The following is a 21,585-nucleotide window of genomic DNA, read 5'->3' as shown; positions in this document are numbered from 1 at the left end:
CACTGCGCAAACAATAGAAAAACCTCTTCATGTTTCATACCTTGCCTAAGGAAACCCCCTGGACCTCAGGTTCCTGATAAGGAGGCCCACAAAAGACATCCCGTAACCCTTGCTCAGTGCAAAAAACCACCGATGACATCCTGCACCACCACCCCCTTAACCCCTCTCCTGGAAAGCCCGTCAATTTTTACCTCTGTCAGCAAGGTTTCCCCTTTAACAGAACTTCTTCCCCCTCCCCTATCCAAACTTCCCTATAAAATATGCCCTCTCCCCTTGCTAGCTCAGGGGCCAAAAGTCTTGTCACCCTTGGCCAGACTGCACCCAGTTTGCAGTAAAGTTATCGAGATCATTGTTTGCCTCAGTAGTCTTGGTTGTGCCTCAGTTTAGCCTGACGCTAGCAATGGGCTTGGAAGGTTAAAGCTGTTACAGGGTCTATTTCAAGGTCTTGCCTACCCCTTTTACTTCCCAGGGAACATCTCCATACGGGCTGACCTGCCCAAGCCACGTCTGGATGGCCATGTAGGAATGTTTACCCCATAAGGCCTTCGGGAAATGATAAAATAGTAATTTGAAAATGAGTTTTGGAAACTCTATAATGCACATGCAGTCTACATGACTGTAAATTAAATATTTGCCAAAGCAGTGTGTAATTTTCATGATTACATCGGGGTGTGGTCCTGAAGAAAATGCCAGGAGCCATAGATGCAATCTTACATTCATGAAAGACATTTGCATGTTCTAAGGATTAAAGTTTCTAGATACCAAATAGACTAGTAGGTATGTATAAGAACATTCTAAATTAGGATTTATATTGTTAAAATGCTAGCCAAGTGCAGCTGTAAGTCAAATAGAAAATCCACTGGCTATTCATTACATTCAAGTTTTCATTTACATATAAATAACTTCAATTCACCAATATGACTTCTGGGTATTGGTTCCTTCCAGAGACCTGAATTCTTGATCAGTTAGGTGGGTCTTATATCTGGCACACCATTTCCTGTGAAGGCCTTCATTGTTCAGTGCTTTATCTTGCAGACTTGGTTTATAGCAGGCAAAATATCATTTCCTGTTCGGCTCCACTATATTTCCTGTCTGATCCTTCTTAATATATAGAATTTTAAGCAAAGAATAATGCATACCTGTGTCATAACACACTATAAGTCTTTCACTGTGATCGCCCACGCTCTGTGGTTCAAAATCAACTTCCAGTTGCAGGGATTCTCCCACAGTAAGAGTTGCATCAGCTGGCTCCACAGAGAAAGGCCTGCAACACACAGGGAGAGACGCCATCAGAGAGTATTTCTAGCTAGCATGAGCGGAGGAGGATGAGAGGAAACTTTAGCTCCAGTTCTGCAGATACATTCTTTTCTCTCATGTGAAAGAACTTTAGTTTTAATATTAAACTGACAGCAATAGATTAGCAAGTTTAAAAGAGACTTAAATTGTTGGGGCACGATTTAATGTTACAGCATATTTATAAAATAGCAAACTTATAGGTATTTCATGGAGAGCAATTAGAGGTTTGTGACCAAGTTTATGACCTTGACAGTGTCTGAAGCCCAGCTGTATACCTCTGATATACTGAATCAGAGTAACTGTCTCCACCTTCAGGCTCCTTGGGTTGATCAAAGACACCATTAACTATGCTCACCCTGTAAGGGCCCTTCCTCTTGTTTTCTGAGTGTTTCAGAAATATGATAAATAATTGCTTTTTTTCAACAAATCTGTTCAAGACTAGCCTGCCTGTCAATATAGTATACAATGCATGTAACCAATTATGTAATATTTTGTCATTGGCTTTGCACCTCCCACTTCTAAATTCTGCATAAACTAAGCTCTCTGTAAATTCAACGTTGTTGCCTTTGAGAAATTATCCCGCAACAGTCCACTGGCATGAAGCTCCAACAGTCTGTTGGTGTAAAGATTAAAGGCTACCTTTTATCTCCTCAGTGCCAAGAGTCTTCCTTCTGGTTTTGTCTGGTTTGGCTTGGCTTGGGAATTTACCCACAACAAAATGGTATAATGATAGTCTTGTTTGTGAACTTTTTGCCTAACATTTATTGAGGGTTTTTGTTGGGTTCAAGCACTGGGTTAGGTGATCACAAATGAATCCAATGCAGTCCTTATTCTCAAGACACTGAGATTCTAATTGGAGATAGACTTACAACAAGTATAAGAAGGGTGGGTGCCTTCTAAGGACAAAAGTTAAGTTTTGTAAGGGATTAGAAAAGAGAAAGCATCATAGCAGAAAAATATATCAGAACCTCAAAATTAAGGCAATGGCACAGTGATATTAGGAAATTCCAGAACCCTTTAACAAAGATCCATTTGAAGAAGATGGGAAGAGTGTAGAGAACTACAGAAATGATTCAAAAGCCAGGGTTAGTGCCAACAGAGCCGTTACTATCTCTAGGCCAAGCATGGGGAGGAGGGTTTTGAAATGCACAAGAGAGTCCTAGGAGGAGGCTGCTTTACAGAAGGGACTTTCATATCCAAGAAGATGGCCAGTCCACGTGGTCTCACAGAGAAGACAGTGAGTTAAAGAACATTCTGATCTCATCTCTTCTTCTGTCCAAGTGCTCCTGGCGCCTGCGCAAAAGGCAGAATGCACAGGGGCCTGCTGACCCAGGCCACACAAGTCAGTTCCAGAGCAAGAGCAGGCTGGAGAAAGGCAGGCTGCATTTGGAAAGGCAAACAGGACAAGTTTTGTGTCTTGAAAAACAGGAATTGGGGATGCAGACATTGTGGGGAGTGAGGATGGATTTGGGAGCAGGAAATAGTTTCACTTAACTGTCCTGGAAGGAAATCTTGCTATTGCAAAGAGAGAAGCCGGATCTGATCAAGAAGCACCTCAAATAACTTACAGCATTCTTCCTTCTAAATAGGAAACTCAGCCCATTTAATTATTTTCATGGTCCATTTCACTTCTTTAAATTGCTAGTTTTTCAAAGTAATGTGTTGTACAATGTATCTGGCAAGCTAAGCTGTTTCTGATTATTTACTTATATCAAAACAGTTTTTAGAATCATTGTTCCTTACATCTTCCCTTAGATAATGAACTCAATTTCAGAAAACATAAACTTCCCCCTCTGAGGGTGTAGGGCTTGCAGCAAAGGTAGCATCAGCAGCGCCTGAGATAATTCCTGCAGGGCCTCGGACCCTCTGACCCTGGGCACCTATCTATCTTCTCTGATGCTCTCTACTTTGATTTCCTTCTTGACCTTCCTTTGTTTTTTCAGTCCTTTCCTCATAGCCATGGTGTCAATCCTCTGGAGAGCCCCAGGCACTGCTCTAGAAGCTCCCTGAAGTGGTGGTGACTAGCCCCGCCTATGGAGACAACAGAGAGTTCAGAAGCCAGCCCTGCTGTGACTGGGTGCTCTCAGGCAGTTCCAGCCTCTTCTGGTGTCAGTTCCTTACAGGTCTCAGAGGCAACAGGATCTCTCAAGGTAGGCCTGGGATTTTCACTTCAGTCCTCCATCCCTAAAACAAGTGTACAGACAGCACCTGTTTCATTACAGTGCAGGTTATAGGGGTACAGTGCAGACTAACGGGGTTGCTACAGGCAGAGTGCTAAGCACAATGCCTCATAGGTAGGAGGAGCTATGCAAGGGTTCATATTATTCTCTTTGTATTGCTATTTTCATCCCCTTCACTACAGACCCAATATGCTAAAGATGAACTGAGGATGAGTTTGGATGTTTAGATAAGTTCAAACGTTGTCATTCTGCCCTCCATCTTTAACAGAGCTCTGGAGAGTGACACACACACACACACACACACACACACACACACACACACATCACAACACTTGTCTCCTGCTCAGACACTGTCAGTAGTCTCCTAACTCTACAATAGTGTTGAGTTCCCAAGCATTCAAGGTCCCACAAATCTGTTTCCAACCAGGTTTTGCATTCTGATTACACACATACATCTGTTCAGATAGCACACACACCTGTCACATGCCCAGTCAGCTGGGGTGGGTTGAGTGGGAGGCTTTGGTCTCTTCACCCATAAACTCTCCCAGCATGGCACCTGCTCTGCCTTCCAACCAGATTGTGTTCCCCACATCAACAATCCAGAACTGCTAGGGTTGGGACCAGAACACCCACCACTTCCCACGAGCCATACTTCTTCCGAAGTCACAGATCAGAGCTCAGACTCGAAGTCACGTCTTAAATAGACTCTTGCATATATAAAGTACCCGGGGTGGTATGCACAATAGAGTGCATGCTCATGAAATTTGCCTTTTTCTTTTTTTGTCTCAGGAGTTTTTAACTCCGGAGAGGCATGCCCAAAAACTATCTATAGTATAAGAAAAAGCACAGAGAAAAACAAACAGAAAGGTGAACTATTTGTGATAGTGTACACCCCTGTAATTCCAGCATTCTGGGAGACTGAGGCAGGAGGACCACAAGTTCAAATCCAGCCTGAATTACACAGCAGTTCAACAAGACCCTCTTCTCAAAAGAAAGGGTTTAAGATGGGGGTGAAGGCCGGAGTGAACTTCAATGCAAAGACCCTGGGTTCAATCTCCAATACTACCAAAAATAAAATGAAAGAAAGAAAGAAAAGAAAAATCCACAGCCTCTGAGGCGGAGAAAACAACTCATCATGAGCATGTACTTTATTCTAGGGGGTTCTATACATATGTCAGTCTAATGCTCCAAATATCTTGAGAAAGCAGGTACTTTGTTTGTATAATAGACATGGATAAAACAGATTCCCTCAAGGCAGGCAGCTTGCCTAATGCTGCCCAGCTATGTGGTGGGAGAGCTGCAGGGTGCGTTTTCCAGCTCCGTTCCTTCTGCCTGCCCCTGTGCTCCCCCGGATGTGGAAGCCACAGAGGTTCGCTCTGTAGCTCTCGTCACCCCATGCACGGTTCTTTACTCACACACACCTCTCAGAAGAGGTGGTGAATTGAATCACAATACAATCTGAAGGAAAAAATAAAGGTATAGGCAACTATCCATCAGTTTTTACAACATCAAACAGAAGAGAAGTCAACTTTCGGGAGCTCGAGCATCTCTGCATCATGGGAGATGATGGGTCTTCCAGGCTCAAGGTTCTTACTATTCTTCTGCCCTTAGTGAGAATCTGAAGAGCTTGGAGAGAGGCCCAGTTTTCTGGTTTTGAGAATAACAACATAGCAGCATCTTCTTGTACCTTTGCTTCTCCGTTTCCTAATATTTTTCTTCCTGTACTGTGCTTTCATTTTCTTTTTAAATATTTCTCAGTAGGGAAAGAACAGTTTTAAAATTAATTGGATATTATTACATTGTAGGACTTAAACTAATTTTATACAGGGGAGATGACACTGGTGTAGAGTCTCTAGGACCTGCAGGAATTCCAGCTCCACTGGGTGGTAATGGATACTTCCCCTGTGCTAATTTAGGTTTAAATTACACTAACTTCTTGAGGAGGTAGAAAATCACCTGGGATAGCCATTGCCACTTAGAGCCACCTAAGCTTCGATAAATCAGATGTTAATTGGGTAGAGTGTGTTAAGTTCCGGTACTTAAACACTGTCTATAATTTGATTTTGTATTTCATTCTACTAAAGGCAGACAGCCTGAACAGGCTAGAAAATACTGTTAGAAACTGCTGTTATAAAGAAGTTAAAAGTATTATTCCTCACGGGCATAAAGCTGGTTCTGCATATCAAAGTGTTTGATTCTGATATCACATTCTTATTAATACCAAATATTTAATTATGGAATGGGCTTGGTTTTATGAAAAATCATGAAGCATGGGAAAGACAGAGTTTTTATTTTATCATGAGCTGTTCTTAACTAAAACTATTTTGTCCAAATGGTTCATTATTTTTGCAGATGCCTAAATACTGGTCTTATTATAGTAAATATTAATATAGTGTTATTATTTTTTCTTCAGATCAACTTTCTTATGTAATTCTCAATTTGAGGTTTTAGATTTTGAAATTGCTTCTGAATCCTCCTCTTTCACCTTTCAATATTAATCCTACTTTAACAGTCAAAGTCATTCTGGGACCTACTAGAGTTTAGGTTAAAATTGTAATAAACCTGAATGGTAATGGTTTATGTTCTCTGTACATTTTATAGCACTTTGCAGCTCTTTTTATTAGAGTAAAAACATTATGCTCATTTTATAGTACTTGGAGCATTTTTAAAATTTGAAATTATTGTAGAGATTTATAGTTGTAGCTTTGCCTTTGTGATACATTGTTGGTTAGGCATCCCATAAACATTTATTGAGCTTTTATTTATGCTAGATGCATGCTAAATGCTTGGGACATACAAATGAATACAGACACAATTCTTTTATTTGAGAAGCTCACATTCAAATGGGGACAACAGACGCATAAAGTTTTATTTTTATAATTTATATAAATGTAACCATTTTATAACCTTAGCTAGTAATTAAATAATTATTTCAATGAGAAAAATATGTTCTGTGTTTAAAACAATCTCCTGTGTGATGCTGTCTCTAGCTATATATTGACCCTAAGTGGCCTAACCAAGAATGGATACTGGGCCTTTAACTCTATAAATTCTCAAACTATATCTATTACTTTACCATGTAAACCAACAACAGAACTCTTCTGGGAAACAGAATCACCAGTGCAGTTTTCAGAAAAGACACTACTGACTAGGGAATGTCCCAAGAGAACCTGATTCGATATGACACCACCACAATGCAACCACTGGGTTTCTCAGTCGCAAATCACAGAAGCTAAATGGCTAACTGGAAAAAGGATTAATTGGAAGGATTTGAGAACCTCCCAGATTTGACAACATGGCTGGAAAACATGCCTTTTAGGCAAAGAGCGTAAGACTACCATTTCATGAGGAGTTTAAACAGGAAAACAAAAATATTTGAAAGCAGAGAATTTGAAAGACTTAATTACACAAAAGATCAGAGAGTTGGCTGGAACGGTTAACAGCAACAAGCCATTTCTACTCCTGGGCTGGAGGCAAATCAGAGGGCGGAGTGTTATCAGATCCTGGGGACCACAGTAACCAAAGGTGGGCTCATGGCAGGCCATCTTGACAGCAGCTAGAACACACAGCAGATGCAGCTGCTGCGGAGGGCCCTACTGAAGATTGAGAGAGAGGAGGATAAACATTCTGGTTTCTTCTTTCTATCTATCTTCCAATTTCTCTCAAACTCAGCTGGAATCCAGCTGGTCCAGTAGTCTAGGAAAGCTAACAGCTCCCATGGTGACACCAGCCGAGCAGAGAAAGGTGACAAACAGATCAGAAGGTAAACAAGCCCAAGCCCAGAACTGGCCTTCCTTTGTCCTAATCCAGGGTTTGATATTAACTTACTGGGGAAACTTGACTAAGCCGTTTCCCATTTCATACTTAACTTTCTTCATGTGTAGAATAGGGATGTTGGATCAGAGACTTTAATGTCTTTATAATTCCCAGCTACTCCTTTCTATACAGTAAGTCCCTGATTTATGAATGAGTTCTCTTCTGGGAGAATGGTCACAGGTCAGAGTCATTCATAAATCTGACAAAGTGAGTCTTCTGCAACTTGGACACAACTATACAATTGGGTCATGGCTTTGTGCCTCCCAGCAGTGCCCTCCACATCACCACTACTTTTCTTCTTGCTTCTGGGCACCCTGGGCTCTGATTGGGGTCTTTACTGCTGTACTGGATTGCACAGTCCAGTAAGCACACAGCAGCATGACCGTGACAACTTGTAGCAGACAAGTGAGCTGCTTCTGTGATCTGTGTACATCTATGAATGTTCTTAACACAAGGTCCGTTTGTTTGTATCTGCGAAAGCTGCAACTCGAATGTTCAGTAGTTGGGGACTTACTGTACTGCATTATGGGTAATAGCCAAATAGTCCAAGAAGACATACTGCCTGCACTCATTTTTTCATAGCAGGTGGGTTTTATTTTTCACATAAAAATAGCCATATAATACTGTGTATTGTGGATGGTGGTTTGGGGAAACAATTTTTTAAATTGAAACAAAGAAATCTTTTAAATCATGGTGAGTCACCTGAAAAACTAATCTTCTCCTTCAGCCAAAACACATGAGACTCACCATGAATGACAGGGCGGGGGGTACAAGCACTTATGAACGATAACAGGAGACTCTGATTACCAAAAGAATGTTGTTTTTGCCCACGATGGGAAATTTATTTAAAGTGGTTCAGAAATTCTTACTTCCCTCTAGGATGCAAAAAACTGTAAAGTTCTCTTATCCTAGCAAAAAACAAAACACAGACTAACAACAAAATCATAACTTTTTTTGAACCCCTTCAGAGAGCTGAGGCTGCAGGGCAAACAACCTGAAATCTGAAGACAGACGATCCCTTTCTTCTGAGGGGATCGGACACGTTCCACTGTGTCACCAGTGGCTTTCGTCTGTGGCAGACAGAACTTCCCCACAAGCAAAAGAGGAGTTTGGAGAACAAATATTTAAAGAGGTGATAGCTGAGATTTTCCAAAAACAGTGAAATATCCAGGAAGTTCACAGAACCTCAACAGGATTAATATAAAACAAAACAAAACACCAGACAAAAATAAAACCCATACTACACTATGAGTAGACAGAGTAACCTAAAATTCTTCTACTACACAGAATAGCCAGAAGGACTGGAGAAAATAAAACACTAAATGTCTGGAACAAAATAAGGAAAACTCACAGCACTCCAAAGCAAAGAGGGCTGAACTAATGCCAGGTCTTATCCTGGGTTTCCAATGATCAGAAGCCTGGCTTCTTAATAACCATAGTGGAACATGAAACTTGACCAGATGGTCAAGTCAAGGGACTGGTAATAAATCCCCACATAAACCTGGAGAGCTTGAAGAGCTGCCAAGACACCTTTTCACCATCAAAAGGAAAAATGTCTACCTCAGCTTTGTGTGAGGGAATCTAAGTATCTTTAGGCAATTCATAGCTTTGGATTTTGGACCTTACGCAGTTCGGGTTTGACTACATTCCACCAGTTCAAGGACGCCTCAGCCGAGAAATCATCAACAGATCATTCCATAGTGGTCTAACCTATGAGAACCATGACAGAAGCTATTCTTTTCTGAAAAGAGATGTTCTTAACTGGAAAAGGATTCCAGAAAAAGCCTTTTGAAACTGGGTTCATGATCCAGAACAGAATACAAGCAACTTACCATGAACTTGACCAAGAACTTGATCCCTTCTCTTGTGTATTCTTGAACTAGTCAGTGTTACTGTCCCTGTCCTCATGTCCCCTAACGAGTTGTTCTTTCCCATCTTTCACGAGTTACAAGAGCAAGGACGGTCTCATCGTCTTCTGTACTGTTCCATGATATCTACTCTACAGTGACTCCATAAATCTTCAGGTTAAAATCCAACTCCGTCACGTACTGTCCCTATACCCTCGATAGGACCTCATTGTGCTACAGTTTCTCGTCTTCAAATCAGGCAATAGGAGACTGAGTCCCTCTCACATCTCATCATCCTGAAATTGTCTTCTACTTGCTTGTTCTGTGTCTATGAGCCCTGTGATTATGCTGGGCCCATTGAGAGAACCCAAGATAATCTCCCCATTGTAAGGTCAGTTGATTGGCAGCCTTACTTACACCTGTGATATGAATCCCCTTTGCAATGGAACATTATATAGTCGGAGGTTCTGGGGATGAGGACATGGGCGTATTCGGGGAGTTACTATTCTGTCAATCACTCTGGCATTAGCTCATTTGAGCCAAAACTTACTATATAGCATTCCTATATATTGGGAGTTTATTTTTATTGATTTATTTTTTCTTCAAACCAATCCTATGAAGTGGTCATTATTCTTCTCCCCAATTTTCACATGAGAAACTGAGTGTTATGAGCCAAGGACCATGGATGACCTTAAAAGCTGTAAAAGGCAAAGAAATTCATTCTCCCCACAAACTTCCCAAAGGGTCACAGCCCTGCTGACACCTCTGAACGCCGAAATGTAGGTAGTATATTTAGGCCAGGGAGACTTTGGGTCTCCTGAAATAATCTTGTGTCAAACCACTAAACTTGTGGTGATTTGGTACAATAGCAAGAGCAGACTAATTCAGCCAGTTATAAAAATTCATAGTTGAAACAAATATTTTGTTTATAATTTCTCATGGTATGTTAGAAGGACATTTATCAAGCACTTAGTAGTAAAAAATGGGTGTAAATTACTAAACATTGATTTCCAGTTTCCTATTAATGTCAGTGAGGTCTCCAGGCTTTGCGGCTGAGGACTGTAACAAACAGTTGCATCCTGATGCTATTCTAACAAAGTACTTGTATGGACTGGCTTTAGCTGTAATCAATCAAACACAAAAACAAGAGCCAAGGCACGCATACCTATGAGTTTCGACGTGAAAAACAGCATCTTTGTTGCCAATGTTTCGTATCAATAGAATCTTTTGAGTGCTGTATTTGACAGGGCAAGTGGAAAAATTCAGCTCGTCGGGAAAATCCAGGATGGCTCGTGCACCTCTAGCTTTGATGGGTACAATAAACTTTTCTCTTTCAGTAACACAGGTCAACACATGGGCGTAATCCTACAAGGGAGGGATATAATCATTAGTTGTAGAAAAAACAGCATGATCAAACTAACTCTGCAAGAAACATGGTGGTTATGCCAGGCATTCTTGCAAAAAACAATTTAGTGCATTTCTATGAAAATGTCTCAAGATATGAATTTTTAATGAGATTCTCTTTTATGAAAGAAAAAGTACAGTTCAAGAACTAAAACCTACAAGCCAGGAGAGAAGCTCAAAGTTCACATGTCTCCCAGATACCTGGGAGGTGGAGAGGGAAATGGTGACAGTCAGGAGACATTTTTCTTTAGATCAAAAGAGATTCATACCAATTCCTTGACGGCCACTTTCTAAAACCTACTTACCTTTCCAGGCCTGGTGTTGCGTGGTTATTCTAATGGTCTCTTTGTGCCCACACTATGCAGTATAAGTCTGTAGTTCCTCCATCAGGAGGAGAGTTTATGTCCCTTCTCCTTGCTTTGAACAAGAGAAGGTGGCAGAAGTTATGTTATACCAGTTTTAAACTGAGGCCTCAAGAAGCCTGGCATTTCCAGTCTTGCTTTTGAAATCCTGGCTCTGCCATGTGAAGAAGGCTGGGTGGCCACTGTGCGATGACACCCCAGATGTCCTGGCCATGGCATGTCAGTGTAGCCTCAGCCAGCTGATGTGAGGGAGCCCAGCCAAGATGAGCAGAGCCATTGCCTCAACACAGGAGCAGGCCCAGCCAAGACCAGAAGAAGAACCAGCCCACTGAACCATAGTCTTGTGAGTAATAATAAATGCTTATTATTTCGGCTACTAAGTTTTGAAGTGTTCTATTGTTACACAGCAATAACTAACTGATACATAGTCCCATTTGAAACTCTTCTCTTGTGCAAAGCATTACTGACCATTCCACACAAAAATGCTTAGGCCCTTGACATCTGTCTTTTCCATTCTTTGATCTAAATGTAACAGAATGCTGAATAATGTCACTCTTTATATTGTCTCATTAGATAGAAACGGAATGCTCACTAGCAACATAGCAAAGAAAAAGTTAAAAGCGAATCCTTGGCAATAAGCAAGACTAAATGTAAGAGGGAAATACTAACAGTCACCCCTAGTACTGGCAGAAGCTTAGAAGTCACCATGAAAGGAAGGTATCACCTAACCGGAGTTTATTAGTCTTCATTTTCAGTTCTGTCTTCTGCTGTTTTAGTTGCAAGGGAATCTTAATAAACGGGACAAATGGAATGTCACTTTGAACTTAAATCGCCTTTCAGGAATCATGTTATAAATGGTACTGAGTGGAGGAGGGTTTTCTGTTTTATTTCGTTTTTGTTTTGAGTACTGGGTTTTGGTGCCCGGGTTAAAGTCTACAACCCAGGGCCTCCTGGATGCTAGGCAAGTGTTCTGTCTCTGAGCTCTATCTCTGGCCTAGAGGATTTTGTTTTATTTTAAAAACCCTCTAGCTTTTGAGCAGAGGGTGGGCATGGGAGCACCTGGCATACAGAGTTGACATATAGGCCTGCCATGCACTCAGTTTAGGAAACCGCAGAACAGGTAGGAAGCAGTGGCATCCCAGGCAGTTTATTCTTGCAGTCATGTTTAATAAATGTCCTGGAATACAACTGATTGGAAAACAGACATATCGTAACCTTTTTCCCTCTACATGAGAATGGAAAAGACAATGAACAAGTGAGTAAGAGACATATAATGTGTAATGTGGTATATAAATAAAAGTAAACATGAACAACCAGCGGGGCTCTGAAACATGCCTTTACACCTGCACTTCTCTCCGCTCCTCCCACACTCCTGAAATCTAGCGCTGAAATCTAGTGCACTCTGCTCGTCCCAACTCTATAAACCTACTGGGGGATCCTCTTTCTAGAACCCGCAAGGCTGAGGTCCTGTTCCCGACAGTCTCTCGTCTGAATTCCATTCCCACACAGCGTACAGGCCTTGGCACTGCCATCTCTTTCCAGTGGTCTGGATTTAAAATCCTGGAATAAGGCATCCTGAATGGATCTGCTTCCTAGTAAATCCTGTTGGATCTACCTTCAAAAGATATCCGGACTTCAATCACTTCTTGGTACAACCCCACCTGCAGCCTGGACCGAGGCACTGGAATCTTTTATTGGCTAATGGGACTTTTCCACAGTGCTTTCTCCCTCCAAAACCATTTTCCATCCAAGAGCCAGGGGGATCCAGTTAAGATCCAGTCACCCCAGGTTGTGCCCCTGCTCAAAGTGTCCTGGCTTCGAGCTGACATACCAGAGCTCCATGGCCTGCTCCTGTCCTTTCTCTGGTCACATCTCTTCCTCTCCTCCCTGTTTGTCTCTGTGGCTATAATCTCCCCTTCAGAGCCTTCACACCTGATGCTGCCTCCAGCCAAAACCCTTACCCTCCACCTACTCACGCCATTCACCTCCTCTCCTCTTCAGGACTGGAACAGCTGTCCACTCCCACTGAGACCACTTCACTCTTCTGTGTTAAACCCTACCCTCCCTCTCCTGCCCTGCAGATCCCTAGTCTTTCACATGCTTTCGGTTTGCCCCAATGGTTTGCCCCCTGACACATCCTTCATCCTAACTACTTAGTGAGTTTGTGTATGAATAGTTCCAGTTCAGCAGGGACTCTTCCCATCTTACTGACTTTGTGCACTGGTGGTACACAACACTGGTGTTGGCACAAACATTCAACAAAAATTTGCTGAATGAAGGGCGGTGAGTAATACAATGTTGGGCAGTGAGTGGAAAGAAAATAAATAGCTTGGTTAGGGACACAGAGTGAAGAGCGCTTTTAGGTGGGGAGGTCAGGATGGACCTCCGAGGAGATGACATTTCAGCAGAGATCCCAGTGAGTGAGAGATGGAGCCACCAGCATGAGCGGCTCTCTGGGACCACAGGAAACAGAGGAAGTACAGTGCTTAGAAACCCAGCTGACAGGTGCTGGTGAAAGTGTCACAGTGCATCCTGGGAGCCAGGAGGAATATCTGAGCACGGCTGGAAATATTAATGATGCCCCAAAGCTAATAAGAATATAACCTGGTTGATGTTTCAGAGAAATGCTGGCTGTTTGGGGGATAGTGTATTATAAGGAGACTCTAATGGAAAAAGGGAGGTCAGTCAATTAGGGAGCCACTGCAGGGTCCAGGCAAGAGACGATACTGACTCACCGGTGGGGCAAAGTGCTTTGCTTAGTGTTTGGAGAGCAGCAAACATTCAACACAAGTTAGCTGGCATGTTAAAGTTTTGTACTGAATTCAGTGCCTTGAGTACAGCATATAGGAAAAACTCACTATGTGTTCATTCTTGTCGTTAGGATAATAAGAATATAAAAATGGTTTTAACAGGATAAAATAAGTTGAAAAAATGACAAGAGCTTTGAAAAGAATAAGGCACGGTCAAGTGATAACCGCCAAAGGGGTTGTTTCAGGTTAGAACCACCAAGGCAGCTTCCCTGAGGAAGTGACCTTTGGTTGGAGGCCTGAATGGCAGGAGCCAGCCAGGAGAGCTCCAGGAACAGCGCGTCCCTGGCAAGGGGAATTGCCATAAAAATCCTAAGGCAGGAGCAGGTAATAAAAATTAATGAGCGTGCTCATGGCAGTTATTAGAATTGGGTTGTTGGATTCTTTGCTTTGCAATTGATTCTGGTTTCCAGATGGTGATGCCAGGCTCAGACATTATTTTACTGAGAGATAAGTGTAAACCACACTAAGATATTTGATCTTAGAAAACCCCATAGAATTCAATAACACCATCAGTCTATCTGATTACAACACAAATCCTATAGAGATAAGCACTGTTTTCGTTTTTTTCTAAGGTGATCAAACCCAGCTGGCAAAGGTTTTGTTGGGGACGCAGCTGGCACACGTGGAAACTTAGTATTAATCGGGGCTTTGAGAGAGGAAGAAGCAAATGATGCTGCTGAATCAGGATTAGAGAAGATTCTGAAGTGTTTTGTCTTATTGTTTTCTATCTTATCCTCTGCTATATTGTATAAGGAATTTAAGACAGCTGGAAGGGGTCTAAGAGGCTAATTGAAATATTAAGAGGGATATTTTCAAAACTTTTTAAGTTCCTAAATGAGGATGGTTTGAAGTTTGATCAGAATAATATACTTTTTCAGTCAGTCTACATATCCATAAAATAATAAGAAAGTGTTCTTTTAACAATTACTTGAAAACACATTTTTGTTTCTGAAGTTACACCTTTAACAGGACTAGTTTAGATGGTGTAATATACCATTATGTATTGCTCTGGCTTAGGATTAATTCAGATGTGATGACTTGGGGGTCTCTATCTGCCTACAAGCGAAGCAATTACTTCAGTTGATGGACTTTTTCACCGTGCCAAGACTCACAGCAATCAGGTCACCACTCAAAGCTGAAATATTTATTTTGAGCTCTTTCCCTTCTACTATGAGAGACTTAGCCATCAACTAACTCTGTCTCTTAAAATGCCATCCTATGTAACAATGCTTTCCAGATGAAACTTCCAAACTATTTTTTTTTTTGTCTTTCTTGTGACATGCCCATCTTTCAAACTGAAAGGAAGGAAGGAAAGAAAGAAAACAGATGCAGATAATGAAAATGCAGGCGTGACTTTCGGAAAGGAATGAATCTTGATTTTATATCAGCGCTGTGGTAGGATGCAAACACGGCAATAACTCTTTCCTCTAAAATCTCTGCGAAGGGAGTGATGCCTTCTGCTGCAGTAAATGACTCTCTGTGCGACCCAGGCCAAGGCCGGTGTGGTCAAACCCTTACATTTTCCATCTGCTTTTTCTCCACACCTAAAGCTGGTGAAGACATGGCAGCAAAGCACACCAAATCTGATTAGGGCCAGAAACTCTGATGAGGAATTTCCTACTCAGCCTCCCTGGAAAATGTTCTACACTCCCTAGGAAGTTAAGTGTTAATTATATAGTAGCGCCTCGATCTGAAATTCACCCCTCAAAAGAGAGCATTAGTTCTGAAATCCCAGGCATTTTAGAAACAAGATGAAGCAGGTATTTGGGGCTTTTCTCCTACTGCGTGGCTCTTCCTGTGATCTAACTGGGTCCTTCCTGGAAGCTTCTACATTTTTCTATCTGTTAAAGGGAGTGACTTCTGACCTTTGGCTAGAAAAGAGACCTGAGATGTTCAAATTTATTTGTACTATTTTGTGCTTAGTATACAACTAAAATGTTTACTTTGTGACTTATGTATAAATCATCCACTTAGAACAATTTCCTCTTCAGCTTTTTGTCTGCTTTTGCTTGCTGAGTAACCTTTAAATCTATCAATCCTGCCCTCACTGTTTCTCAGACTAACCTCTCTAGGATGTGCTAGATACCCAGCCTTCTCAGTAACTCTAGGTTTTCCCTCCATCACCAATTTTTCCCTCTTTACTGAACATTCACACGTCAGTCTATAAGCACGCTTGAACAATCTCATCTTAATTATTAAAAAAACCCGAAACCCTAACCTTGACCTCAGCACCCACCTTCAGCGTCTTCCCATCTTTCCAATGAATGACCTTTTACAGCTAAACTCCTCACAAATGTCATTTACACTCGATTTTGCCACCTCTTTATTTCCATTCACTGATATTCCCCCAATCAGATTTCTGTGCCCAGAATCCCATAGAAACACCTCACTAAATGAGTCTGCTAAATCCAATGATTAATTCCACGTTTCCATCTTTATTCCTAACTCCTCACCTAGCCTTTTCCTGCTGCTGACCAAAATCTTAGGAGTCCAACTAGATTCCTTCTTTCTTAGGCCTTTTGTCAGCTAATTCTGACAGCCCTGTCACCACCCTCGTCCCCCCTCTCTCTCTTGCCTAAACTGCTGCAAATCCCCTTCTCTTTATGTTCAGCAGGGTCCCAATCCGCTACACGCATCAGGTAAAAGAGCAAAATAAAAGTATTTTAGAACAGACAGAAGTTTATTTCCCTCTCATATGAAAGTCCAGAGTTAGGAGGGCCAGTTTGGCTCAAAAGTATCATCAGAGACCCAAACTTCTAAATTCCTGCTCTCCCTGCCCTTCTGGCACTCAGCTCCATCCTCCGTGTCGCTCCACGGGGCAGTGATCCCAAGGATGCCACTGCTGCTCACGGCCAAGCTGGAGGCCGGGGGAGGATGGCTCAAGCTTGTGTGAGCTTGCTTGCACGCACACACACACACCCAGTCTCTAGCCCTGTGATACCCTGCACTGCCAGGGGATTCTTCCAGCAAAGATGCCATCACCAGATGCAGCTCCTCACCTTGGACCAGAACTGGGAACCAAAATAAACCTCTTTTCTTCATAACTTACCTAGGCTAGGGTGTTGTGTTATTGGCAACAAAAACTTGACTAATATAGCACTTGGAAATTGATAAAAATGTAGATTTCAAATGTTCTCATCAAAAATAAAATAAATATGTAAGGGAATGGATGTGTTAAGCAGCTTGACTTAGTTATTCCATGTCTACATATATGTCAAAATGGTATATGCTATAAATGCATAGCTTTTGTCAGTTAAAAGTAATTTAAAATTTGTGATTCTCTGGCCAACAATGGAAGAAAAAACAAGTCAAGGGTAAACCTTGCACCTCCCTCAGTCTAAGCTCTACTGTGAAGCCAGAAGGATCCTAAAATGCAAGGCAGACCATGGCTTGCTAATCAAATCCAGCAGTGTGGGAAACAGGAACAACTTGAGCATTTATCTATCCACACAGTATGAACTGTACCTCACTAAAACGCTGATGGGGAAAATGTTGTTGCTGTTGTTTTTAGAAGAATTTGAACCAGTAGCTGCAAATCAATCGTACAATTAGGAACTTAAACCTCAGTGATCTAGGAAACGATTTTCATAGGATCCCTTACAAAAACAAAAGATGACAGACATTTTGTGTCTTCTGCTGTGATGCAGTTGGAAGCCCCACACCACTGGGAAGGCTCCCCCTCCCCACAGAACACGTGACTCTAATCCGGGCTGTGGCTCTCAGCACCTGTTTACCTGCAACAGTAGAAGAAGACGTTCAGAACAGCCCCATGAGATCACTCAGCAAGCCTTGCTCCATCCCGGCTGAAGGAAACCAACTTAAAAAAACACTGTGATTCAACTGGGCATGCTGGATGGTGACTGGGTATTGGATGATATTAGAGAACTTTGGTAATGTCTTCATGGGCTAAAGGTATTGTGGTTATGTTAACCTTTAAAAAGATCCTTAGTATGATGTGTGTACTTAAAACTCCGTGGGCAAGGAGCAGGACAGAGGAAGCCATATGGATCCTGTGCTAATAATGCGAAAAGCTGGAGGATGCCAGCCAACTTTTTTACGTATGTGTGAAAGTTTCCATTATAAAGATATTTTAAATACTGGATGGACATTTTCTGTCCCACTTTGCATGACTTCTAAGGTCCTTCGTGATCTCAATCTCATCTCCCGCCATTTTCCTTGTAGCTCTGCTCAAGTCCCACAGCCTTCTTGTACTTCCCTCAGTCTACTGCCAAGGAGTTTTCTGCCACAGGGCCTTTGCACTGCTATTTCTTCTCCCAGAAAGCATCTCTCTCTGATATTCATATGGCTTAAATTAGTTTTCTGCCCAATGTCACCTGAACAGTCTCCCATCATGTTCCTAAGGAAGAAAAGAGTTTTCCTTATAGTCTAGCTTTGCTCATGTTGGTTCTTGCCATTAAATTACATACTTGTTTGTCCATTCATTGTAGAACACAGGAGGGTGAAAGCTTATGTTCTCCTTTGGATACTGGCTTGCAGAACAGGGTCTGAAACAATTGGATCCCAGCTCATGGAATGCTCAGGGTGAGCTAAAGACTATTTTTCAGTTTTAATATCATTATTTGGGTAATAAGTTATCAAGAGCTCTCCATAAGGAGAGTGCCTAAAGTCCTCATTAGCCATATTTATCATGTCTAGAAATCGAAAAAACTAGTGATGTGATTCGGTGAAAATACAAAAAGACAGAGAAAAATACTCTTCTTAGAAAAGATTTCTGAGGCATCTTTCTCCTGGTTGGAGGGACAAGAAAGTAAGTTAACTTCTAATACATTCAGGATGCAAAAAATAAGTATTTGGGCCCTTTTTAGTGCTTTTGGTTCTGTCATCTGTCAGCCATCGGGAAGTTCGCAGAACTTCCTGAAATTCTGAGATTAACTTTTTGCTTACTTAACTCACTCAATAAATAGTCACTGCACGCTTCCCAGGTGCAGGCTTCTGTGCCAGGCTCTAGAGTTATAGGGTTACCCCGACAGAACGGGGAGGGTCAGTTCCAGGGAGGAAGAAAATAAAATCACTCTTGTTATTTTTGCAAACAAAAGTCATTGATGGTGAGTCAGATGTGGTGGTGCACACCCGTATTCCCAGCACCCAGGAGGCTGAGGCAGGAGAATGGCCATGAGCTTGAGGCCAGCCTGGGGCACATAGTGAGGTCAAGGCCAGCGTGAAGTGGCTCAAACAACAGCAACAATCACAGCACAATTGATTGTGGAAATTTTTGATATCTACACTTTGACTCAAAATGCTGGTAATGTAATTTATGATTAGTGTACACCTAGAAAACATCAACTGTGTTAACATGGTTTTATAATTTCTTAGTAACAAATCAGGAAAACAAATCAGATATTTTCTCAAAACACAGCTGAGTAACAAATTTATGTCACTGCTTACAGTATTTTCTTCAAATATTTCTGATATAAACAGAAGTTTCTTAAGTGCTAGGAAACACTCAGTTGTGCTTTGTGATAAAGGCTTGATTTTTTTGACTCATTTTAATACTAAAGATTGAGATTTACGAGGTCAAGAAATACTAAAGATTGAAATTTACGAGGTCAAGAAAACTACCAGGCTTCAGAATTTTATAGTGTCACTTTATGATAACATTGACTATTATAGTTCAATCGTGCATGATATACACACAAGATTATTAGATTAATAACATATCCTGCGGTTTTAAAAAGAAATTCTGGGTAAGGAAAGCCAAAGAGAATTTGCTGCACCTGTTATCTGGATATTTGACATTCCTTACAATGTCATTCTTAACCATCTCCAGAAGCTAGATTAATAGATGACAGAGGAAAAATGTGAATTGCATTACCATCTTCGAAGTGCTAATATACATGGTGCTGAAGACCCTCGTGAAAGGGGACCGTCTAATTAACTGTGGCATGCTGCAATTTTCACATCTCACCCTCCAGATGTGCAGAGGGTGAGTGAGGACGGAGCGCTCAGATCAGCAGGGGACCAGGGGGACAAATCTGAAGGCACTCAGGCTATCCATCAGGCACACTGAAGGGACGGTGCCACTTGGTAAAATGATTGACTTATTCCTAAAATAAATCTGGCTCTGGTTCCTCCTCGGCTGCATTCTGGGAACAGCCAGAAGACCGCTCGCCTCACCCTCGCCGGTCGTTCTGTGCTGGCCCTGTCAGTTTCCAATGGTGAGAGCAAATAAATGGAGGTACTGAGGACAGACACGCCGTCAGTCAGAGCGGCCAGCAGGAGGAGAAAACAGATCTGCCTTTAGAAAAGTGAGCACAGTAGCCTGCATTATAACTTAGAGTCCACGTCCCGCACAAACTCTCCACGTCTCTGAAATTGGATGGTGACATTTCTCAGAGGTAACTGGCAGTCCCGCTGTCTCGTTATGCACACACGTGACCTTGGAAACTCAAGCATTCAAAAGCGGTAAGTGCAACGACATTTAACTTGGCTACTTTTTTAAATGAGCGATTTCCCAATAGACGCGTGATGTTAGGTAAGTAGATGGTGACAGGGAGCACGATAGGTAGGAATGGCCTAAGTGGCCACAAAACATAGCCACATCATCTCCAGTGGGCATACTAGCACTTCATGGTTATAAGTTAAATGCCAACATACCTACAATGCATTTCAACTAGTACTTAAGCTGTAGTAAAAATCTCTCTTTTCTTTAGCTTCTGATTATGGAATTTTGGGGGGGAAATACTGGAGCTCGAACTCATGACCTCACGCTTGCCAAGCAGGCACTTACACCACTGACCAGATCCAGGAGCTAAATTCCACGCCCGATTATGGAAATTTTTAAACATACATGACAAAAACCAAAAAAGCATAACAAATCCCCGTGCACCTATTACCCAGTTCAACAATTATTAACATTCTGTTTGTTATTTCGTTTTCAATTACACCTCTATTCACTCCCTTATCTACCATATTGTACAGTTTTTAAGATAAAATTTGAAACCATATTGGACAGCACAAATAGTAAATGCACAGGTTTGTTAAATGAAATCATCATGAAATCCACTTGCCTATCACAATACAGAACATGTTGTCTCCACAGAAAGTCAGTCCCATGTGCCCTTCCTCAGCCAGACTACCTGCAGACAGAATGTCACTTATCCTACAAAGACGTGGTTTTCTCCAGCAGAGGAAAAGAAATTAAGCAAAACCAACTGCTCAAATCCAACATGATTTGTACTTAAGCCAGTCACACAAAGGCTTGTAAGAAGCTTCCCATGGAAATGACAGAGTAGGAAGCTGACATCCAAATAAAGCCAGGGCGCTGCTCTTTTCCCTGATAGCTTACAGAGAGGAGCTTTCAGGAAAAATATGAGGCGTCCAGCAATGCATAACAGAAAACCTCTGCATCTGGCGTTTACATTTATTTCCTCAGTGCCCCCAGCAAAAGCACAGTTCCATAGACACAATCCAAGCAATAAATAGTAACAATACGAAGTGGCAAAATCAGCAAGATCATTATAACGGCATTTTTAACTGCTCACTATAGTCAGCACATACTTGGAAGAGAACATGAAATTCTCTACTCTTCCTCTCCAGAAAACTAGTAACTAGTAACAGGAGCTAGTGTCAGAGGTGGAGAAATTGGGGCTCAGAGCTAGTTCAGACTGCTCTGTTCACCGCCCATTCTGACCAAGATGGCATCATACAGATAAACTTGCTTACTACTGACATCATACACAGCCTGACACTTTGTTCCACCTGTCTTGTTTTCCATCCTTGTTACTCAGTCGTGCTTATAAATCTCTTTCCTCCTCCCCAGGAGGCCCCGCTTAGGCTCACAGAAAAGACTTGGCTCCTTCCCTCCGGGGAGGAAGTACACTTTCTATGATTGAAAACGGGATTGACTTCC

At 41.8% G+C, this 21,585-nt stretch overlaps 1 protein-coding gene across 1 annotated transcript in view; it reads right to left on the bottom strand.

Annotated features, from left to right (window-relative positions):
- Hydin (HYDIN axonemal central pair apparatus protein) overlaps window positions 1-21,585 on the bottom strand; it is a 411,964-nt gene that overhangs the window by 332,004 nt on the left and 58,375 nt on the right. Inside the window, exons 6-7 of the mRNA XM_023565963.2 lie at window positions 10,305-10,504; window positions 1,140-1,264 (exon numbers count right to left, since the gene is read on the bottom strand). Coding sequence (XP_023421731.2) covers window positions 1,140-1,264; window positions 10,305-10,504 — 325 coding nt within the window. The remainder of the gene's footprint in view (window positions 1-1,139; window positions 1,265-10,304; window positions 10,505-21,585) is intronic.

Source organism: Cavia porcellus, unplaced genomic scaffold (assembly GCF_034190915.1).
Source record: "Cavia porcellus strain 051 isolate PalLab524CR breed Dunkin Hartley unplaced genomic scaffold, mCavPor4.1 scaffold_4, whole genome shotgun sequence".
NCBI lineage: Eukaryota > Metazoa > Chordata > Mammalia > Rodentia > Caviidae > Cavia > Cavia porcellus.
Note: the sequence above shows the minus strand (reverse complement) of the source record. Positions and strands in the feature narration are given on the sequence as shown.